Source organism: Micropterus dolomieu, linkage group LG21, assembly GCF_021292245.1.
Source record: "Micropterus dolomieu isolate WLL.071019.BEF.003 ecotype Adirondacks linkage group LG21, ASM2129224v1, whole genome shotgun sequence".
Classification (NCBI taxonomy): Eukaryota; Metazoa; Chordata; class Actinopteri; order Centrarchiformes; family Centrarchidae; genus Micropterus; species Micropterus dolomieu.
Window position 1 is genome coordinate 1316691 of NC_060170.1, and position 23806 is coordinate 1340496.

Below are 23806 nucleotides of genomic sequence, written 5' to 3' on the forward strand. Positions count from 1 at the left end.
GCTACAAAAGCAGGAGCTTTTGGGGCATTGACTTATGCATGGGTGGCATGAAGTATATTCAGAAATCTACAATACAAAATAGGAACTAAGGTCCAGCCTCTGACCGGGGAGACAGGCAAGTTTTAGGATAATGGGGTGGCAGATTTCCTGCACTCGCTCCTGCATGGAGTAGCCAACCACATGTGAACATATAGATAAAAGTATATCAGTATATATATATAAAAAGGTAAAAGTATCAGTGGTGTGGAAAACAGCTATGACGTCTGATGGAGCCACGTATGTACAAGGGGCTCTCACTTGACTGCAGAGGGTCTTCTTGTTTTATAACCATGTTTGGTCATTACACCTAGCTCTTCAGTTCTGATACAAGATAATGAGAGTAAAGAAATATGCAACCACAATATGACTTTATTATGTTCTTAGGAATGTTTCCTAAAATACATGGCTTCATGGTGGAGAGGGGCAGGATAAGTACTGGGATTGAGTTGCTCCACAATTTAAAAAAAAGCTAACCTCAATAAATTATGCACTAAATAAAACTGAAACTATACTGGCACAGAACATATAAGGATGAGACTTGCTAATTAAAAAGGGGACTGTTGCATCATCATGTTATTTTGCAACTGAGATGAACTTGTTTGAAGGCTTTTGAGCCACTCTCTTCAGCTTATAGCCCTAGGCCGCCACAGACTAAATGAAAGTTCATATTTCTCCCATAAACCTGCCCCACAGAATCAGGGTAGGCTCTTTATTACTATGCATTGGTGACTGTATTGGTTTTAACAACTTATTGTGTTGTATACCTAAAAATTGCTATGTATTACACTACTTAATCATCAAACAATTGGGAGCATTAGTATAACAACCAAAATAAGAACATAGTCTAACTGCGACTACTCATATAAGCTGTTGAGCACATGGTGCATCAGTGCATTTATTATCCCATGTGTGAGCAGGATGTAGTGTTGATCATTAGTTGGCTAGACTTACCATTATTGGTATGCCTGACACAGTCCTGGAGGACAGCATGCCACTTCTGCTGCTCCTTTTCGGTCACAACACAGAAGTAGTAGTGACGAGCGTAAGGGTGCCAGAGGATCAGAGGGAAATTGGTGGCACACTTTAGGAAGGGGGAACTTCCCACTTTGGCTTTTACATCTGGAAAATGTACAAAACAAAAACAAAATGAGCAACTAGATTGAACTGGGCCGGGACGACTAATCGATTAGTTGTCAACTATTAAATTAATGTGAATTACTGAAACACACAGCGCTAACATTATCAGCCATAACATTATGTCCACCTGCTTAATATTTTGTAGGTCCCCCTTTTGCTGCCATAACAGCCCTGAACCATCGAGACATGGACTCTACTATACATCTGAAGGTGTGCTGTGGTATCTGGCACCAAGACATTAACAGCAGATCCTTTAAAAAGGTTCAGTGTGCAAGTTTTAGTGACATCTAGTGGTGAGGGTTGTGAATTGGACCCCCCCTCCCCCATTCAAGCGAGTTGTATAGCTAGGGTGCCTGAGACAGGACAAAAGATGTCCTCTGAGAGATGGCAGAGCGCTGCCAGTCAAGAAATGAGGTTTCTTTACATTGATATATTCAGAAATTATATTTACTTGATTATTCAGTAAAACCATTTGTTATTGTGAATATTATTGTTACTTGTTCATTAAACAACAGCCACATCAAGAAATGAAGTGCTATATGTTGTCTCATACTCCTGTAATACAGTATTTTACAAGAACGTCTCAAAAAACCTAGTGCATCAAGTATGACCACTGACAGATGACAAGAAAATGTAAGCCTCACTGTTTCTGCACCACAGTCGATTATAAACCACATAACACATGACGTTTACAAATGCATTGTCAAGTGAGGATCAAGGCTCCTCTGTCTTTGCTTAATTAGATAAGAATGCAAATCTTACCAAAATGTCTTTAAATTTTTTTAAATAGTAGTACTGACAGTCATTTCAGCTTGCCCTGGTGTTTTCCACCAGGGCAGTATTCAACGAAAGTTCTGATCTGAGCCATGATGACGAAATGCACTCTGTAGCGCTGTTTGTCCGTTGTCAGCTGTAGAAACATGTCGACACAATAATGAGACCTCCATAGAAGGGGGTGCCCGCAGTTATGTAGATATAAATGGCTCATTATAAGGTAATAAAAACATAATGGTTCATTATGTTAGGTCTTTATACACCACTGGAAATATACTTATGGATCTTATATTTCATTTCTGTCATTCTGTCTCCATGGATCAGCCTTGTTTTTCCAGCACATCCCACAGATGCTCGATTGGATTGAGATCTGGGGGAGCTGCAGTTTTGGAGATGCTCTGACCCAGTCGTCTAGCCATCACAATTTGGCCCTCTAAGTCGCTCAAATCCTTATGCTTGCCCATTTTTCCTGCTTCTTACACATCAACTTTGAGGACAAAATGTTCACTTGCTGCCTAATGAAGCCCACCCACTGACAGGTGCCATGGCAACAAGATAATCGGTGTTTTTCACTTCAGCTGTCAGTGTCATAATGTTATGGCTGATCGATGTATGTATTATGATGACTGCAGAATGTCTTTGCATCCATTTGAAGAGTCATGTAGTCTTCAGCGGGTCCAGCATTACTAATACATGTTTTGAGGTCAAGCATTATTCTAACCCACAGAACATTTATTTAAATAGCAGTCACAATCTAATTATTTTGGACAAATCAAATACAGTACGTTCTACAAGCTGTGGGTCATGACCAGGGCTTGAAATTAACTTTTTTGCTCACTAGTCACATTGGCTAGTGGTTTTCCAAAGTTACTAATTACACAGCATTTTCCAATAGCCACATTTATGTTGTTGGAAAATTATGTTTTATATGATTAAAGTTCACAATGGCATGCTTAAATTGGCGTGCTAAAATGTAATATCATTAGCTCTGATGAGGTTGTATGTAAAGCTCCTTTTTTTTTGAAAACATGTAGGTCTATTAAAGAGGTCATATTCTGCTCATTTTCAGGTTCTTATTTAGGGGTTGTAGCAGAAGATTATATTTTTGTCATACTGCACATTGCTGCAGCTCCTCTTTTCACCCTGTGCTGAAGGCTTCGTTTTAGCTACGGAGGGATACATCTTGTCTCTAAATGATCTTTGTTGGGAGTTGCACATGCACAGTTCCTAGTTAAGGACTAGTAGCCAATCAGAAGCAGAGAAGGGCGGGTCAGTGAGAAGCAAACATGGCTTCGGTTCAGCAGTACATGTTGCCGAGCAGCTTAGCAACATGGACTGTAGCAAGTTTCAGAGTGGTGAGTTATTAATCTGTAACAAAAGTATATTTCATCCATAAAGTTTTAACTGAGCTCTGTCTCTACATCACAGGAACAACTTCCTGTGCACTGACTGCCTGGAGGGTAGCTAGTGTTTGGAAGGGAGAGGAGAGGTGTGTGCTGCAGCTCAGTGGTTTTCTCATTGGACTAATGAGCAAACACTATGTGCAGCTAGTACTCATGGGAGTTGTAGTGTAGTAGTATCAAATTGCAATTTGTTTATTTCAGATAACTTTTTAAAAAAAACAATACAATTTTTCAACACACCAAAGTGGCTAGTGGGAGTGGCTGTGTTACCCGCCACGGCTGAAATCCACCCGCATTTGGCAGGTTGGCGGGTGTTAATGTCAAGCCCTGGTCATGACAAAGGCAGCCAATTGTTAATAAAATTAACAATTTTAATGAAAACACAAAACAACATCAGGCACTACTTCTAAACCAAATACAAGCTAGATATTCTGCCTTACTTGTCCATGGTCATGATTTAAGGATACTGAAGATTTGACACAGGGTGTTATTAACAGGCTATGACAGGTTCATACACAACCAGTTTGCTCTCATATTTAAAGGATTGACTGTCATTCCTTCCAATGTTGCTTACCATACACCGCCAAACTCATTCTTCAGAGATGTAGCTTTATTTATGTATTCCCAACTGTACTACCTGTACATGGGGCCACTGCAACTCAGCAAATGTGCAGTATCCTGGAGAGCAATATCTCAGCTGAAAACAATAACTTATTGTACTGTATTGTTTCATATCTATTGTTTTACAGATTTAGTAATCTACACACCACCATTTTATTTATTTGTATATTTTGAACCTTAATTTAGCTCAAATCTTTATATTTATTTGGTTGTCATGTTTGTTTTATTTGTTATGTGGGTTATGGTCAGGATTGCACTCAGTTTCATTATTCTCTGTGCAATGACAAAGGAATCTGAATCTGATACAATTAATACAATTATTTGAAATGTAATTTTTATTTTAGAAACATCTGGCAGTAATAAGTAAAGAAATTATCATCCCAATTTATTCTAACTTCAGCCTCCGCTCCCCTCTATCACTTCCCCTCCCACCCTCCTCCTCCTCACCAGGCAGGCTGTTGCTGATCAGATCCAAGTATTGCTCCATAGATGTCAGCACTTTGTAGCCGGCACAGTTGATGGTTCCTTTGGGATGGAGGTGTTTGTCATGGGACTGGTAGTTAAGATAGGGAGCAGATTTAACATGTTAGACAATGAATCAAACCACCATCAAATAAACAGATTTTACAGGCAGTTTTCCCCCTTACTGCTTTGTTGTCGTAATAATCGATGTTGTAGGAGTCTGGAACGAAGAGAAAGCGGTTCCTCCATTTCTTGTTCTCCTCCAGGTACTGAAATAGTGAGCCAGAGAAGATGGACTTGTTCGCCAGTGGAATCTGTGGAAGACGGCACATTTCAGCTCAAACCTTATTTACCACAAGACAAAGAGTTTCTTTATGACTGCACAGGCTGATTTTGAGGTTTTTTTTAATGCTAAGAAAGAAGGAGAGAAGCAGGGAAAAGGCCAGCCTGTGTTTATGTATTATAAAAATATGTGGCCGTGTCTTAATGCCCAGAAATCCAGATAGTATTGTTTTCCTCTAAGAGAGCTGACTGTATTCCTTACCAACTTCTCTGTGCGTGCTAGCTGTGTATTACAAGCATGACACACTATAATGTGTTTGATCATTGACAAAAATCTAAACAAAAAGAAACATCAAATTAAGCGGATTTCAAAGTTTCAAGTTTTCCAGCATCAGCACACATAACACGAAACATTTACTTTATTTCCCAGAATGAATTTCTTTGTTGCCATGTGAATTTTAATAAGAACATTTAATGCAATGTTCTGTAAAGAATAATGCCACCCTGACTCATATAGAGCATAGCAGAGTAGTGCTGCTGCACTAGGGCCAGGTATCGCTTGGATTTCTGTGATACTAGTGCCAATACAGTATAGTGCCTTCGATTCTGAACCAATAGCATGTTTGATACCTTACTTAATTTTTTTTTTCTACACACCCCACAACAAAGCACATAGTCTGAGCAGAAGCAGAGCAAATCTAAGTGCAAGCAGGGGCTGTTTGGGTGCAAGAACAGGGTATTTGAGGGAAGCATTACAACATTTGAATGTGAAATTAATAAGGCATGCTTTCAAACTAAAAGGCCAAGCTCTTGAATAAAGCCTCATAGTAGAAATGCACAGCAAAGTAAGTCTTTCTTCACTGAAACTGAATGCAGTAAAATGTTCTATAATTTGTATAGAAACCCATTTCTGCCAAGAAGAAAAAATAAATATGGACGGAAAGTGACATCCATCCATCCATCCAGTCCGACACACCCTCAAAAACACCGCTGGAAAAACACACACTGAGCTGCAGCACACACCTCCTCTCCCTTCCAAACACTAGCTACCCTCCAGGCAGGAAGTTGTTACTGTGATACATTGGTTACAGATTAACAACTCACCACTCTGAAACTCTTGCTCCAGTCCATGTTGCTAAACTGGTAAGGGTAAAATGTACAGCTTAACTGAAGCCGTGTTTACTGGCTTCTCACTGACCCGCCCATCTCTGCTTCTGATTTTCTAATAGTCTTTGACTAGAAACTGAGCATGTGCAACTCCCAACTAAGATCATTTAAAGACAAGATTTATCACTCCATAGCTAAAACGAAGCCTTCAACATACAGTGAAAAGAGGAGCTGCAGCAATGTATGACAAAAAATATGGTGTTTCTTGAAAATTAGAATAATTGTTCTGGTACAACCCCTAAATAAGATTATGAACCTGAAAATGAGCAGAATACTACCTCTTTAAAAAGTCTGAAGTTGGACATAATATTTACTTAGCAAGTCTCACTATCTGAATTTGGACTTACCCTAAGTATCGACTTTTATCTTCACCAGGGAGACTTGGGCTTACATACTTATGTGTTCAGTTGTGTATTTAAGAAAAATTGTGAACCATGTTGACATGTTGTTTAGAAGTGCTACTACTGAGTTAGGAGAGTATGGAATCTGTGCTCAGAGTATTGCAGTGTGGTTGTAGAGCATGTTTTACTTTGCGGTGGAGTAGCTGGGCTTGTGGGCCACCTCCTCCTTCTATGTCAAAGCGAACTTTGTTGAAGAGAGCCACTGCATACTGCTGCTCATAGAGACGCCCAAACTCCCCCATCACCTCCCAGGTTCGAGCTGAAACACAAACACACAGTCTTAGGACAGTAGTAGCACTGTTTAAGAAATTTTTGTGGTCTTGAGGCATTTTATTTTACACAATGAATAATAACTTTATTTATTTAGTACCTTTAGTTTACACAGTGCTTTGACAGACAAAGCAAATACAGGATCCCCAGAAGGCAATATAACAAAGCCAAACAATAAGGCAAGACATAATTAGAAAGCGAAAAATTAAAACGAGATAAAAACAATACAAACATGTCAATAAAATATAAAGATCTATAACTAGGTCACCCGGTTTGATTACATAACCACAAAAGGGTGTGATTTAATTCAACAAGAAGGGTGCTGTGTGTGATACTCCCACCACTGTGTGCACTTTGTATTAGCACCTTATGCCTACTTCAGACTACACGGCTTGTTGTCTTGTATCAGGAGGCTTGAAGTTGTTGTAGTGGCAACAGGGGTCACACACTACACGAGCTGACAACGACACGGTCACCAGCTGACTCTAAACTATATGGTCTCTAAACCACGCTTTATCATGAAAACACACGTGAAAGTGACATGGGAAATGACCTGAAACAGGAGTTGTTTATTTTATATACACTATTGTAAAACTGTATATTATAAAACATGAAAAAGACAAAGAACATGAGTCAAAGAATGGTTTAGCACACACGGCATGCATGGTCTGTGCTACAGAGTTTTACAAAGCTCATGTCGATCAGCTTGGTCCAGAGAAGGTCTGTGCCAGTTTGGTATAGGTGGGACTTCGGAGGACTTAAAAGAAAAAAACTTAATAGTTCAGTTTTTGTGAATTTGCGGGGAAAAATCTTATAGGCAGAAATGGGCGTGGCCTATACCACAAGATTCAGCTCAATCCTCCGAATGCATTTACAAAAGGTTTTTGATATGTGCCTTTGTAGTTCCAAGCCCGAACAATTTGAGATTGCTTGTAGCGACCCCTTAGAGGTAGAAGTGTGTGAATTTTTGAGCCCGAGGTACTATTACGGGTCTGTACCTACCCTATGAGTGTTGCGTGTGTAGCATTTACCGTCTAGGCAGCAGTAAGACTTAAGGGCGGAAGAAGAATAATTACCCACCATGTGGGTGGTGACGGCGCAATGGATAAGACTATGCCTTTGGTGTGTGAGACCCGGGTTCAATCCCCCACTGTGACACATCCACCATTGTTTCCCTGAGCAAGACACTTAACCCCTCGTTGCTCCAGAGGCGTGCGACCTCTGACATGTATAAAAATTGTAAGTCGTTTTGGATAAAAGCGTCAGCTAAATGAATAAATGTAAATGTAATTAATAAAAACAATACAGTAACAATAGGGTTTGCCTTGCATTCGCGTTCCCCGCCACTTCTCAGGCTACGACCCCTAATGAACTATATACAGTACATACATGAATACACCCAGGAAATAATAAATAATTCTGATTAAAACCATGGTATGATCTAGGGCTGACCCGAAGAGTCCAAGATTCAATGCTTTGATGGGCGGAGCCTGATTCAATTCGCAATCGCCGGCACAAAAAAAAAAATAAAAAAAACATACATGATTCGACTATAGGCAGGACTTGAGGATTCTGATTCGACTATGTAAATCCTTAGTCAGGGACAGCCCTAGTATGGTCCAAACTGTGAGTTTTGTAATCCGTTGCACACCTAGTCTTAAATCATAAAATATTGCATGCTTTGGAGAATAATAAAACTGTTTTGGTGATATGAATATTATAAGACAAAGAGCAATAGTAATTAGTAAAACGGAATTCCATCTGGGCTTGGTGGTAAGGAGGTGGATGACTGTGATCCCATCTGCTCCGCGCTGTGGTTATGAAATCCTGTTTTTGTTTCATCAATAAATGCTTCATTAGGAATACTGACAAGTGGCCAGAATAAAAGGCAGAAGATGATTTTGGATTACATTAGATGGTTATTGGAACTGATTAAGGCAAACTATTTTAAATAAACATCCTGGTGACCGAAGAGGTTGAGCTGCTTCTCTTCCACAATCTGTCAGTACGAGTCACATCAATATCACCTCTCTCCCAAAAAGGAATGTATCACACTTCCTGAAACAGTCAAGACGTCAGAAGGAGTGTTGCGACCACAGAGTTTCTATTGTGTCACAGAGGTCAAGGAATAAAGTGAAAGTTCAATCAATGAGATGACCTTCTAGTTTAGAGATCCTTGCTTTTAGAAATTATGTATGTAGCTCTCAGGCTTTCTGACCCTTTAGATAGGAGGTATCAAAAGGGGTGTGTGAACCATAACAAAGAAAATGAGAGATGGAGGAAGGGGAGAAATGCCAAGAGAAAGTCCAGTGCTATGGGTTTTAGACATAACCCATTTTAAAAAATTGTAACTTTCTATTCAGAATAGGGCATTACTGAAGTTGATATGATACCCAAGTACAAATACCAAAATGAGACTTGATACTTGCTGAATGTGTGTTTTCATATAAAATCTTGTTATTCATCTAGATGAATAATTATTAATTCATCAGTCTATTTCAGAGCTGTTCATACTGTTATATTTTCATACTGTATACCAAATCCACCTACCTCGAGTACATTTACATTACATTTAGCTGATGCTTTTATCCAAAGCGACTTACAATTGCTATACATGTCAGAGGTCGCACGCCTCTGGAGCAACGAGGGTTAAGTGTCTTGCTCAGGGACACAATGGGGATTGAACCCGGGTCTCTAAACAAAAGCAGCTGTCCAAGAACTCTAAAATTTAAAATATGATTATAAAAACAAAACATTTGAAACTCTGATCGACAAGTAGGTAAACCAAATTATGAGCATGCTTACTTTACTTCCATCATTTTGGTGGGAGGGGCTGGGACACTGCAGAATGAGTCGATCATATGTGGGGGGCCGGAAAACGGAGTCAGGGCTGACTCATTTAATACCCACAGCAATCAGTAACAATGCAATCATCTGTACACTCATCTTAGTGACATAGAACTAAGCCCCATGATTATGACACACATGGGAAAGCTTGTGGGAAAGGGTGCAAACACCACAAACTCCCTCCTGCCTGACCCTGCTTCAGGAAACTGCTGTAATAACTTTCTGCGTGTTAATGCTGCATTCCAGACTGCTCGGAACTTGTAAATTTACCAGTTAAAATTTCTGATTTCCAACCTCAAAGTGTTTCAGATACATGATTGGCAGACAGTATCTAAGTACATTTACTCAAATACTGTACTAATACTTAAGTACAAATTAGAGGTACTTGTACTTTACTTGTATTTCTTTTGTTTCTACTTCTACTCCACCACATTATCATACTGTACTTTTTACTTCAGTTACTAGTTACTTTAGAAAGTAAGATTTTTTTTACACACAAAACATATGAAAAGTAAAAGTTATTTTTTTGGTTTATACAAGTTAGTACATTAGTGAACTGAAAGAAATGTAATGTTGGCAACTATTTTGATGATTATTTAACACATTTTTCATGTAAAAACATTTCATTGTTCCAATTTCACAAATGTGAATATTGGCTACGTTTCCTTTTGATTATTTTAATGTATTTTTAATAGTGCTGGGCAATGATTAAAATTTGTAATCGCAATTAATCACACAGTTATGCGCAAAATTGAATAATGAATTCTAAAGTGCTGCTCTCAACTTAAACATTAATGTAATCAAAAACAAAAGTTATTTGCCAGGGCATTACCTTTTATCTAGAGTCCAGAGCCACAATCAGATCATCATAACAGGCTCCTTCTGAGCAACAGGTTAACATACAGTATATAAATCCATTTCTTGTTCTACTTTCTGAACAGGTATCAGCAGAAACATTTTTCTTTTGATGAGGGAGCAGATTTGGAAGAGAGACTGATCCTCGCTGTTTGTGAGTTTCCAGAATCTATTACTGTTTACTGAATAGTTAGTAGGACATCAACAGGAGGGAATTCACATGGCAGAGCATCCCCGCAAAACTAGATGAAGGCTTATCAGGTAAAGTTATGTAGCCTATAATTTTAACTTAAGTTAAACCATTTGGCATTTGTTCACTTTTCTTGCTTTTGTTTATCTACTTCTCCCACACGCTGCATAGTCAGCGTAGTCTGCTGAAGCCTCCCTCCACTGCTTGTTTGGGTGGGTGGTTTGCAGGCTGATCAAAATCCCTCCCCTCCTGTGACCCAGGGTTTCACTGTATGTGTATTCAGAGCCAGTGAGCAACAGACTTTCAAACTAATAATAATAATAATAATAATAATAATAACTACTGTGTTAATGTTAGATAAAATAATTGTCAGGGTTAATTAATGCATTAACACGATAGCGCGTTAACTTGCCAAGCCCTAATTTTTTATCATTTTGAGGTTTGGACTGAAAAAAAATAGGCATTGTGAAGGTGTCACTTTGGGTTATGGGTAATTGTGACAACATTTCTCACTAGTTTCAAAATTCTTACAAATCGATTAATTGAGAAAATTATCAGCAGATTAATTCATAATGAAAATCATCATTAATTGCATTAATCTGATACAAGATAGTTCAACCTCAACCAATTACAACAGTAAATAGTAAAATCTTGCTTTTAAGTCCATGCATGAGTACTAATAATGTAATATACGTATAACAGTCACATGGGACATTTTTCCATTCTGCATTTAGCACTTTTACTTTTAATACTTTAAGTACATTTTCTGATTATGTGTACATACTTTTAATTAAGTAACATTTTCAATGCAATACTTTCACATTGGGGTATTAGTTCTTGTACTGGATCTGAATAAAACAACCACTGTTCATTACGCCAAAAGTGAACAAAAAAACATGGCTGGCCGTGACAAACTGATGGATTTTGTCAAGTGTGCACAACTGAACCCTCAGCAGTGGCCTTAGCACCTATAATAACACTGGAAACACATTTCTACATCAATTTACATGCAGAACAGGTTGCACTAAATGATAGCATATAATATATATAATTAAATGCAGGCAAATATACTTTGTAATTGCTAAACCACAAAGTGAAAGGCAACAATGTGTTCTCCATGGCAGCGGCCATTGCTATGTGACGCCATTCTGCTGCACCTGGTGAAGTCGGGTATTCTTTCTCCGAATTCACAATGTGGAACTTGACTTCAAGTGGTGTTACTTTTTCTAGTCGGAGGTCAGAAATTTCCAAGTTGTCTGGAATGCAGCATAAGTCACTTTTTAAAAGCTCTTTCAGACGGCTCCCTGACCAGACTGATAATTCAGTCGATTGATATTTATACAAATACTAATATTTGTGACAGGTAGCAGCCTTTAAAAGCACATTAGCTGAATCCTGATCATCCATTTCCAATCCAGTTCATCCATCTAGCAAGGCTCATGGCTCATTGTGGTTGCTTTGAAACACACCCATGGTTGACATGCATCTTTGGAAAAGCCACATTACCAGTGTAATCATGACAACCAGACCGCATCAGACAGCTGAGTGGAATCAAAGACCTCATTCATTTTGAACAATTGAAGACAACAGGAGATTACGTTGCTGCCCTTATTTTTCGATCTTTTCAGTGACCATCAACTTTCTGACTGAGAACGTTGCTGATTTGCCAATGATATGACCAAAACAGAGAGGTTCCAAACAAAGTACCTGCTCACAACAACTTGAGGATGTGTGATGACTGTTTGAGGTTTTCTTCCTGGACAGCACTGGCATGCACTATTCAGGAAGTCTGGAACATGGGTGTGTACATGCCCATATGTTAACTTCTCTTGATAGTGCTAGGGTGTCTACCATTAGTAAAGGACTACGAATGAATTTCACCATGATTGTCTTCATGCCTTGTCCTATGGGGGACTAACCTGAAGTACCTCTTCTTACAAACAATACTTTGCCTTTTCCTTCTCTTTCCCTGCTTTTTATTCCATAGGAGTTCTCAGAGTCCAGAACCCAAAGATGGAGCTTTTACCAGATCGTAAAGCATGGACAGGCAGTTTTATCATCTTATCCGCTGTACCACAAAGGGTCCACAAGATCAGTGCTCATGCTTAAAGTAATATCATTATTCACTACCTTAAGTAAACAAAGAAAAATAATGACATGTATGAGCGTACACAGGACATACAAAGCAGTACACAGTTCTTAGGTTTCAATACCAACTTTACTTTACAAAGCAGTGCCTGGACACACATGACAAATGTTAATGTATCCATTATTTCTGCCTGGGTCTGTAATGTGTTCCATCTTTTGAAGTGAGAAGTTTAATTAGAGTTTATCAAATCATGGTTTGCCTTTTTTTGGCATATGTAAGTAAGATACCCAATGAGAATTTCAGTAAGAAACAGTCAATCACCAACCTGTGACAAAATACTCTTTTTCTGTGTTTCTGACTGGAAGTTGATCAGGCGTAATCATGTGACTTAAGTACAGAACAAGTGCTTAAAACTTTAAACTTTCCAATTCTGGTATCATTTTGGAGGAATTATAACTATGAGGACATTTTTTGTTTCCAATTGCAACAACAAAGTGTTCTGAATTTGATACAGCTCTGATTCACACCTTTGACTGTCTTCTCCATAGCAACAGCAGCTAAAGCTCATGGGTATTGGTGGAAACAGCACTCATATCGTTTATGTAAAATTACCAGTACAAAAATGCAAAAAACTTTACATTAAAAAGGCCTGCATTCAAAATGTTACTTAGTAAAAAAAAAAAATGAAAGGTAGAAAATATACATAAAGTACCAATAGTAAAAGTACTTGTAGGATTGAGATGCTTTATTCCACAGCTAAAACAAAGCATTCAACACACAGGGTGAAAAGAGGAGCTGCAGCAATGTGCAGTATGACAAAAAATAGGTTGTTTTTCGAAAATGAAGCCATGTAAACCTGTTCTAGTACGACCCCTAAGTAAAATTATGAACCTTAAAATGAGCATAAAATGACCACTTTAACAGATACCATATTTTAATACACATGTAGTTAACATAAAAAATAAATAAAATTGGCTATATACAGTTATTTTTATACAAAAGCTATACAAGTTAGATTAGATTCAACTTTGTCATTGCGCATGTCACTGGTACAAAGCAACGAAATGCAGATAGCATCTCACCAGAAGTGCTGAAGCAGTAATTAAATAGAATGATACATTATTCTTCACACTTCTGGGTCACAACCACACACACACACACACGAGCTGACAGCGGCTGTGTCATCCAACGCTGGTCTCCAAACCACGTTTGGTCAAGAAAACACACAAGAAATGTTTGTTAGCTGTTGTTCGTTATTATAAAAGATAGAAATGATAAAGACCAAGAATCTGGGTGAAAGAATGGATTAGCACACGCAGGTAAAAGGGATCGTCTGAGCTACAGAGAGAGCTGGAGGTGAGTCAAAAGTGTTTTGCAGAGAAAAAGTAGCTGCCTGCTCTCATTGGCTGGATGTGGATGTCCAGTCTGCCGACTCTTCCAGATATTTGGCATGATAGATATCTGGCAGACGTCAGCAATGTAGCAGTGATGTGTCGGGGAGCGGTTTTGATGAGTCGTTCAGTAGTGCACACATAACGACTGGCGACCGCCGATCGACTGTTGATTTACTCCCGATCACAACCTGATGATCACCGAGCGGCAAATCAAATCGTGTAGTGTGAACCAGGCATTACATGTATCCACCCAGAACATTATGCAGTGCAGTTTTTAAATTTGTGTCTGGGCTGAATGTAAACAGCAGCAACAATATGATAATATGGTTTCATCTCCACAATAAAAAGTCTGACATTTGGGAAACCGTGTCCATCTTGACTGTGTTTTAAGCACCAAGCATAACTGATCTAAAACACAGAGTCATCTTCCACTGACAGCTCAGACATTTACCAGGAGCAGTCTTAAGTCTCAGCTGGGCCAGTACGTCTATCCTGGCTCTCTTTCATCTCCTCTGGGACGATCACAGCACCTACCGTGGTGACTTGGCATGGAAAAATGGAATTAGGGTTGGGCCAACAGACGATGCAATCGTACATCGGCGATGGCTGACATCACGATGTTGAGCCGCCATGGTGATGTAAACCCTTCATCGCATGCCAGCTTGTTAGTGACGTAGCCTATCAAAAAAACGCAACTAACATCTGCACTCTTTAAAATATCCACCGCGACTTGTAACGCAAATCTGTGCGAGTGAACACTTGCACATAAGATGACCGCTACCCCCCGCTCCGCCCACGCCCCATTCGATGTCATCGTCCATCCCGATGTTTCATTGTAGACGTCGCCCAATCCTAAATGGAATCATAGATGACTTTTCTTTGTTGCAATATCGGCATTATATATCAACATCAGCAACCCTGCTCTCTAAAAATCGGTGAGTCATTAAAAAACCCATATCAGTCAACCACTGTCCAACACCACACACACACACACACACACTGGTAGAGAGAGAAACAGAAAGAGGCAGAGCAGTTGTTTGCAGTAAGAGACCAGAGGGGTGTAGGTGTGGGTGCGTGTGTGTAGAAGAGAAGTGAGGGGGAAAGCAGGGTGAGCAAAAAATGGTAAAATAAGAGATAACCTGCCAATACCCCCCACCCCGGCCACAGTTACAGTCATTCTGAAGGAAACATGGTGTTTTATTTTGTCATATCAGTATCATATATCAGTAAAAACCACTGATTTTCCCTCTGAAATGTCGTGAAGTGTAAGTATAAAGCAGCATAAAATAGATATATACGCAAGAAGAGTACCACAGACATTTACTCAGTTATAGTACAGTTCTTGATGAAATCCACTTTCAACAACTGCTAATGGATAATGTAGTATTCAGAGCCAACTGCTATACCAAACAAATGACAGGAAGAAACATGCCTACTCAGAAACAAAGTGGAAACACTAGTTCCCAGGAAACTTGGCAATGGCAATGACATGAATGAAAATGTGTTGTTAAATGAAAAAGGAGAGTCCAGTGTTTGCGTTTTAGGAACACTGAAGATATCCCTAAAACGCTGTAACTGAAATTTACAGTGGTAAAAACATGTCTGGGACAGCAACTTCAACACTTATGAGCTGCTGCTGTAAATGTAGCTGACTCTGTTGTGCTGCAGCCGACTACCAGACCAATTGTCCAGGGGGCCTCTGCAGTGCTGAGGCCAGCTATCAGCTCTAATGCATTGTCTTCCATTGCTGTGGTAATCTAATCTAACTAACACTGCTTTTCGTTAACATGGCAGCTTGTCTTATCACACTGGACGTCAAAACAGTTTCAGCAAGTCTTGATCATACGGATCTCATTTAGCAATGGGCTGCTATTTAATAGACCCACAAGAGAACCCCCTTCCCCCTCCTCCTTTCTCCACAGAGTCTTAACAAAAACATTCCACCGAGATAGACCCATAGGCTGACTCATAAATTTAGACTGTTCCCATCAGAGCTGAAGCCAGAGCAGCGGCTGTGCAACAATCTAGAGCACCGAATGAGAGTTAGATCTAATCCTGTTTACTGAGGTAATTAGAGGCAGGGCAGGAGTTTTAGTTCAAACATTGCTTGGGAGTAGTTAAGAGTGCATGTTAGCCACGTTAACAGGGAAACTTCAGTGCGCTGCTCCAGGCTTTTTCCTGGCTCAGAATAGTGGACAACTAGATCCGTATGTGTTGCAAGACTGACCAAAACCTTTTAGGAAGCCTGTTAAATCTATTGGAGATACTTGCATGGTCCATACAAATGATTAACCTTGATGCCCGTAACTAATGACAACAGTCCTCAGAGTCAAATGAAGGTAACTTTGGTCAGATACAGTACATACACACATACATAGAAAGTAATTAAAGCTCAGAAAAATCATGTGCACAACATACAGCACAATCAGAATTAAATGAACTCAGGCAGATTAAAGAACCGCTAATACTTACACGCTCACCTGGCCTCTGGTGTTTCTACTAAATCACAGGGAACAAATGTGCATGACTGACAACTAATTAAATCTGAGGATGTTGTTTTGAGATCAGAACTGCCGTAATGCCCGACCAGTGGAGAGCATTTTGGATCACTTTTACACCACAATCAGCAGTGCCCATCCCTGCACTGCACAAGGTCACGCTGACCAGGTCAAGGTCCACCTGATTCCTGCATATAGACAGAAATCAGAGAGCCTATCAACACTTTTGGTAGCTGCTCCGGTGACCGAGCGGAGCTGTGTGTCGAAGGGAAGGCAGCAGATATTACTGAAGCGGGAATAAACATCACAATTGTATGTGAAGCCCAACCGATATGGGATTTTTAAGTCCGATGCTAATTTCAATATTTTAGTATTTTGAAATCCGATATACTCATATATCTGCTGATATTCTTTCCCCGCTTATTTTAAGAAATCAACAAAGATTATCCCTAAATTATTATGTTGAGACCATACCAAGATAACATGACATAATGCAATATAAAAAGAAATGTTTTTATTGTTATAAATAGTACTCTGAACAAATGTGCAACAAAATATATTAAGGTTTTGATATATAAGAGTCAAATAAAACTACACAAAAGTTTTAAAAATGTCTGATTTGCTATCAATTATAAGAGTACTACTACTAATGAACATTAAAGTTAATAGTGTATTGTGGGGGCCAGCAAAACAAACTATAAAAACATACCTTCATACCTACATTCTCTCTCTTTCTCTCTCATCATTATCCAAGTAATGTAATTGAAGTGACAAATGACCAACTCACTGGGAACACTGAGTGTGAGAGCTAGTACTGTAGCTCCGGCAGCACCAGTGTCCGGTGTTCTGACAATATATGCTGCCTTGTCGAAAAATGCTACCCTAGCGCAAATCGATAGACTCTGCTATCGAGTCGCTTTGCCCTGTCGAAAAATGTTCCTGGCTCAGAGGTGGATCAAATCGGACCCCCCTTTTCGGCTCAGTACCTTTCACACAGCGCAGCGAGCCAGCATATTGCTGTAGTAATCTGGGAAAATAAGGCAGTGTGAAAGCGCCTAATGTGTTTGAGAGAGAGAGAGAGACAGGGAGGGAGCCTGGGGAGGGCCTGAGCGAATCTCTGAGCTGCACACAGCTCTACAACAAAATACATCTTAACCCATTTTAAATAGTATAAACAAAAATCAAATGTTGGATAAAATCACTATATAAATCAAATAAATCAATGTATGGGAAACTGACTATGATCCCTTGCACCACAATCTGCAACCCCGTTTACACCCGGCATTAACTTGGGTGATCACAGCTCAAGGGCTAAAGCACCCAGGATGCATTGCGATCCGATTAGCAGTGTGTGTACGAATGTGAACTGGGCCACATTGAAGGACCATCTACTCAATTGACATCCTCGGCGTAAGCAAAATACATTTGCGCACCAATAGCTAACTGAGCAAACATGCAGCTACACTTTGGAAGGGGAGTACAAACCTAATGTCCCTGACTCCATTAACAAATTGGCCAACAAAGTGAGTTCTGAAAGTCAAGGGACAGTCCTGTCACCATGCCCCATGACTCCATCCACCAGCTCCACCTCCCCCACCACAGCAGGGGCCTGGGCCTCTCCGCAACTGCCCACCTCGAAGACAACTCTCTCCATCCTGAAGAAGGTTGTGAAGAGGCTTTTCAAGAGGCAGAACACATGCTGCGAAACAGCCAAACTAGACAGTTTTTACCAAACACTGACATAATGCTGCCCCAGTGTGTTATTCTAGATAGCAAGCTGGAGTTCCATAAGAAAAACAGCCATGATGAGTAACAATGTCAACATCTAGTGTGTGTGGCGTCCTGTGGAGCAAGGCAGAATAACAGCGCAACATTACACCTTGAACAGGCTATATTAAATGGAATCCTGTCCTGATCTAGTGTCTCTGGTGTTCACAGATATCTTCAACACCTCACTGGAGACATTCCATACCCTAACCCATCCCAAAAAACAAGGACCACAGGACTTAATGACTACAGACCAAGCAGGAAACTTCCGGTCTGAGACGTGAATCCAATGCGGAAGTCCCTTAAACCTGCATTCTACTGAACAGCCAGCAGGGGGCAACTCTTCTGGTTGCAAAAAGAACTCCGGTTCCATTAGAAATGATAGTAAAATGACCCTACTTATTACCTCAGTGAACACTTCCAAAATGAGTTTATGGTCTCAATCGCTAGTTTCAAGTCTTCTTCAATACAACATGATGTTCATTTATTAAATTAGGGTCCCATTTAGAGGAAAATAGACCATGAAGCAAAGTATGCTTCTGGGCAGGATCATCTGTGATTGACAAGTCATTACCATGGCGACCTGTCAATCAGGCTAGAGTGACTCGGCCCTGTGTAAATTAAATCAGCACTGTTGAAAAGCTTATTAGGAGTCGGGTGTTCACTTTCTCTGGTGAGTACATTTAGTTTTAAGACTGTTTGCTAGACAAAGTTATCAGCCCTGTTAAAATGACAGTTAACGTGAATTACAGATGCAACTAGCTAAGCAAGCTAGCTAGCTCCACACACAGCCGTTAGCTCCACCATCCAAATATGGTCACGTCCGGTGCCGCTGGTTGCAAAAACTCAACATGGCGGCGTACCATCAGCCAAACTTGAGGCTTCAAAACGGCAGTCCTCAAACCAACGGGTGACATCACGATGACTACCTCCACTTCTTATATACAGTCTATGCTACAGACCCACTCCTGGATCACATACAGTTACTTTGTTGGCCTACAAAGCCTACAGGTATGTAGACCATGGAGTAAACAGCACTACAGGAACTGTATGAGGTCATCAGCAATCACATGACAAAATCTGATGCTGTTTCTATTGTAGCGTGAGATTTTATCAAACCGATATCAGCACTGTTACCAAAATAACACCAGCATGTCCACATCCCTACCAATGTGGAAGGCAATACACTAGACCTTGTTTACATGAACATTCCTGGCAGCTACAAAGCCACCCCACCGTCCACATGTTGGTCTATCAGACCATATTTCTCTGCTTGTCCTGCACACTTAGGCCCAGCTGATTAAAAGGGTCAAACCAACAGTAAAGCAGTCAAAGTGTGGACAGGTGAGGCTACAGTAGTTCTACAGGACTGTTCAGCGTGCACAGACTGGCATATCTTCTGAAATGCCTTCCACAGGAGAACCAAATCTACCTTGAGGAAAATGCATCAACAGTGACATCATATATCAGCAAATGTGGACTTGTGCTACGAGATCTTGCGAGACCAAAATGTGACGAGGTTAAAAACTGCCTCATGAGATGCAATGGACATTTTTCACTTGCTGTAAAGCCACACAATAATTTTCTCATGCAATGAAAAACAAATGTATGACTGATAAAGACAACTCGCGGAGTGAATCAACTCCGCCCAGCTGATGGGATACAGGCATTCGCCAAGATAGTAATCAAGTGAATCAAGTCCACACAGTTGTGACGAGCGGTAACATAGCTGGTAGAATTTTATTATGTCAACATCTAAAATCTGAGGAGCAACTTTGCTCTGTTTCGAACTGTGAGCTGCACTTTATCAAAGGTGCTGAAGTTAACGTGTGTGTAGATTTGTGGTGAGATTTCTGTTGATCACATGTGCTGTCGGTTAGTTTTGGTTTCACATGCAACATGCAGTCCCAAACTGAACTGAATTAAAATTAATTAATTTATCATTGAGGTGAAAAGGTGCCACATGCACATTTAAAGAGGATACATCCCAAAAAAAACAAAAGACACAAAGAGGAGGGTTGATCTATAGGAGAAAGAGATCTGAAATCAACACAGAATGCCTGAGAGCTGCACTGACTTAGATTCTGTTCGGTTTATATTTTGCCTGTCACCTGAATTTTGTGTTTCCCAGTTCCATAAATAAAAATATTTCAGCCATAAATTGGTATAGAACAATTCACCAGAATGCAGGAAATTAAGGGTTTAATGCTCAAAGTTTTCATAAAATTCAGCATTGAAGATTTCTTAAAAAACAGTGTTAAAATCATCGTCTCCATGTGAACACAATCTCGTGTTTCGTCTCGTGGATTAAGTGTCTTGTGACAACCCTAGTAAGCACCCAAGATGGAAGTACAAAAATCAAGGTAAATTATGAAATCAATAAAATCTGAGAAAGTCAATAAAATTGAGCTGGCAAAGCTTCTGAAAAGCTCACCTGACTCCTGTCTGCTGCGTGTCTAAAAAAGCGTGTAAACAAGCAACTGTTCACGACACATTAGCAATATAAACTTATAAACTATAAGGCGGTAATATGTCCATGTTGTGTTTGCATCTCGTTATGTCTACCCAAGTGGCCAAATAATGAATTCATGCAGCTTGAACAAAATTCCCTATCTGTGCCCACCACAGCATTCCATATTTAGGAAAAACCCTACACCATTGACTCAGCTGTAGTAACATTAAAAGACAATATTTTCTCAAAATACAATGTTACCCATTTTTAAAGGCCTAAACATCAATCTTTTTGTAATGGAAGTTGGAGGGCCCCAATATTTCCTGTGCAGGTTTTGGTTTACTGTTGTCTAGTAATAATGTAATTGGAATAGTATGCCATACAGGATACAATATTAATGATTTTTGTGTCATGATCTCAGGAGGTCAGAAGGTTGGCTAACATAACTTGATAGTAATAGGCTACTTTAATTAACTCAAACTTGAAAGATTAGTTAAGCAAAGTTATTTTTGAAGTAGAAATCTAGGTTTCATGAAGCTATCTCCCTTCTAGCTCTGTGTGTGTGTGTGTGTGTGTGTGTGTGTGTGTGTGTGTGTGTGTGTGTGTGTGTGTATTGTGGGGTCCCAGCAGCAGATATTTCCGCTACGTGAACCTGTTTAAAACAAACCTCTCAGCGCTGAGGAGGATGTATGTTGAAGGTGAGAGAGCCACACCTTGCCAGGCCACAGAGCTGGCCTGTTGGCCACCTAACACTCTCTCCAGAGCCTGAACATTAAACAGAGCCAGGGAAAAAACACTCCACATTAGGATTTCCTGTTTCCTGGCCCCTCACCCACTGACCAAACTAGCTGCTCTTTGTATGACTACATAAAAGGGATCTTTTAATAATAACCAGAGTACGTAAACCAATGCAACATTGTTTGTTCCTTTAGGATATACCTTAAAACTTACAGCCCTTACCAAACCGCATTATTTTTTTTTCTTATTTTCATAATAGCTAGAACGGCAGCTACAAGTGTTGGAAGGATAGTATCCCCCTTCTGTATCAATGTGGTTCAGTCACCTGTGTCCCATGTGAAAATGTAATGTATAATTTAAGGAAAAACCACAACAAATGTTTTATGAAGTTTGGGGTCCCCTGTTAGAAAGAAGTTGCTCAGATAAGTGGTTCCAAAACCATGGTTTGGGGCCCTCCAGGCTTTATATAGCTAGTGAATATTTGACAATGTGCAGATCAAAACATTCAGACAAATATTAAGTTAACATAATAATACAACACTTTGAAAATCGACTGAAGAATTTAATAATTAACATTATTATATACTGTATATTTTAGGTATCTGATCAAAACAACATCAGTTGTTGCCTTGGTATATAACCGTTACTATTAAACAATTCTTCCCCAAACATTCTGCATCTTAGGATGATGGTGAAAGATATGAAAGATACTGACTAGTTGATTTTTCAATGTCAGTTTTCAATAAAAGCCACAAAGCAACTTCTCCATTTGTAAGTCTATATTCATAAGCTTGACTTGAGCACACATGTGAGCTCATGCCAGTTTACAAAGGGGAAATGAGCGGTTAGCCATGTGATCTTGGTCATTTCCACCCTCATGGATGAGATCTCCATCCAGCCACACAGACAGGCTTTTTCATGCATTCCTCGGATTCCATGTCCGATGTGTGTGTGTGTGCGCGTGTGTGCGCGTGTGTATGTGCCTCGCTCTGAATTGGCCGTAAAAAAAAAAATAAAATAAAAACAGATGAAGCTTTGCCTGTGACATAGCTTTCTCTCCCTCTTTTCCTGAGAGGTAGTCAGCTGCATGTGTTCTACAACTTAATGAAGAAATCAAGGGTGGAAAGTCAACTTAACACAGAAGTCAGTGGATCTGCCAGTTCTAGTAAGGCCAACTGGCCATCATTTGAAATGGGATAAAGTAATTACTTGCCCGCATGATTTTCTTTCTGTATCCTGTTGTATTTACAGTCCCATCAGGTGGGACACACACATGGAAGCTTTCAAATGTTTTGTAAATGTGGGTCTCATTTAGTTTAGCTTCTTGTATGTCTGCTTAGCTAGTTAGAAGAAGGCGTTCGCATTTAAGAAGAAGTTTGGTTACTTTTGCTTACTGAAAATGAAATGAGACAAGTTTAGAACCAAGCCATCAGCCAAATTCTAATGGCAACATGCTCATGATGACAAAGTTAACATGGTGATATTTACTATAGTGGATTTAACATGTAGCATGGTCACCATCTTAGTTTATTGTTTCAGCCTGCTAAACTAAACCTTTGTCAATCAGCACACCTTTGTCAATCAGCACAACACACAGTGCAAATAAAGTATCAGCACTACTATTTTGAAATTATAGTCGTAATAGTAAGGAGCCAGAATTAGCATTTCATGTTCTCTCCTGCAGACACTGTGCTGTCCCTTTTCCGCTATAGTCAACTCTGCTCAAGATCTGACTTCAGTTATAACTGAACAAGTTCTAACAGGCCAAATGCTTATTTATAAGAGCTGAGGGGCGCAGCTTCCATCTTTTCAGTGTTCTTTTTCCCCCATTTCAGTTTGATAGGTGAAAGAGTGAAAATGATTAGAAACTGCCAGTCACTGTGGCTGCCAGCCAAATACAGCAATTTCCCACTTTGCCTATTAAAGTGACACAGTTCACCAATTCAGGATAAAAGTTCAGAGGGTTGGGCCTTTTCAGCAATAATCCTATTTATGTCTATTATTTAAAAGTGAGATCAAAGTCCAAATGACCATGACAGTGAAGTTAACCTGGGTTAATAAACTGTGCTAAAGTCAACAGATGGGCGGGGCTGGTGGGCGCTGCTCCAGCCGTGATTTCTACTGAAATCAAGCTTCCTATCTCCAGTCTATTCACGCTGAAAGTTGAGCTGAATATGAAGTATGGAAGCCCAACAGATCCACAATTATTATTATTTGATTAATGGATTAGTTTTGACATTATTCTGCAACTATTTTGATTTGAACTGCAAAGGTTAGTTGTTTAATAGACAAACAAAACTATTTTGATAATCAACAGGTGATTTTCAGTTTTTAAGCAAAGATTTTAAGTTCCAGATCCTCAATTGTGAGAATTTTATGATTATTTTACCTTCTGCAACAGAAAAGTGATTATCTTTGGG

The 23806-nt window shown here is 39.7% G+C and overlaps 1 protein-coding gene across 1 annotated transcript in view; it reads right to left on the minus strand.

Annotated features, from left to right (window-relative positions):
• Positions 1 to 23806, minus strand: part of niban2b (niban apoptosis regulator 2b) — a 61413-nt gene that overhangs the window by 36534 nt on the left and 1073 nt on the right. The window contains exons 2-5 of the mRNA XM_046035216.1: positions 6415 to 6545; positions 4622 to 4750; positions 4422 to 4527; positions 991 to 1158 (exon numbers count right to left, since the gene is read on the minus strand). Of these exons, the coding sequence (XP_045891172.1) occupies positions 991 to 1158; positions 4422 to 4527; positions 4622 to 4750; positions 6415 to 6545 (534 nt within the window). The remainder of the gene's footprint in view (positions 1 to 990; positions 1159 to 4421; positions 4528 to 4621; positions 4751 to 6414; positions 6546 to 23806) is intronic.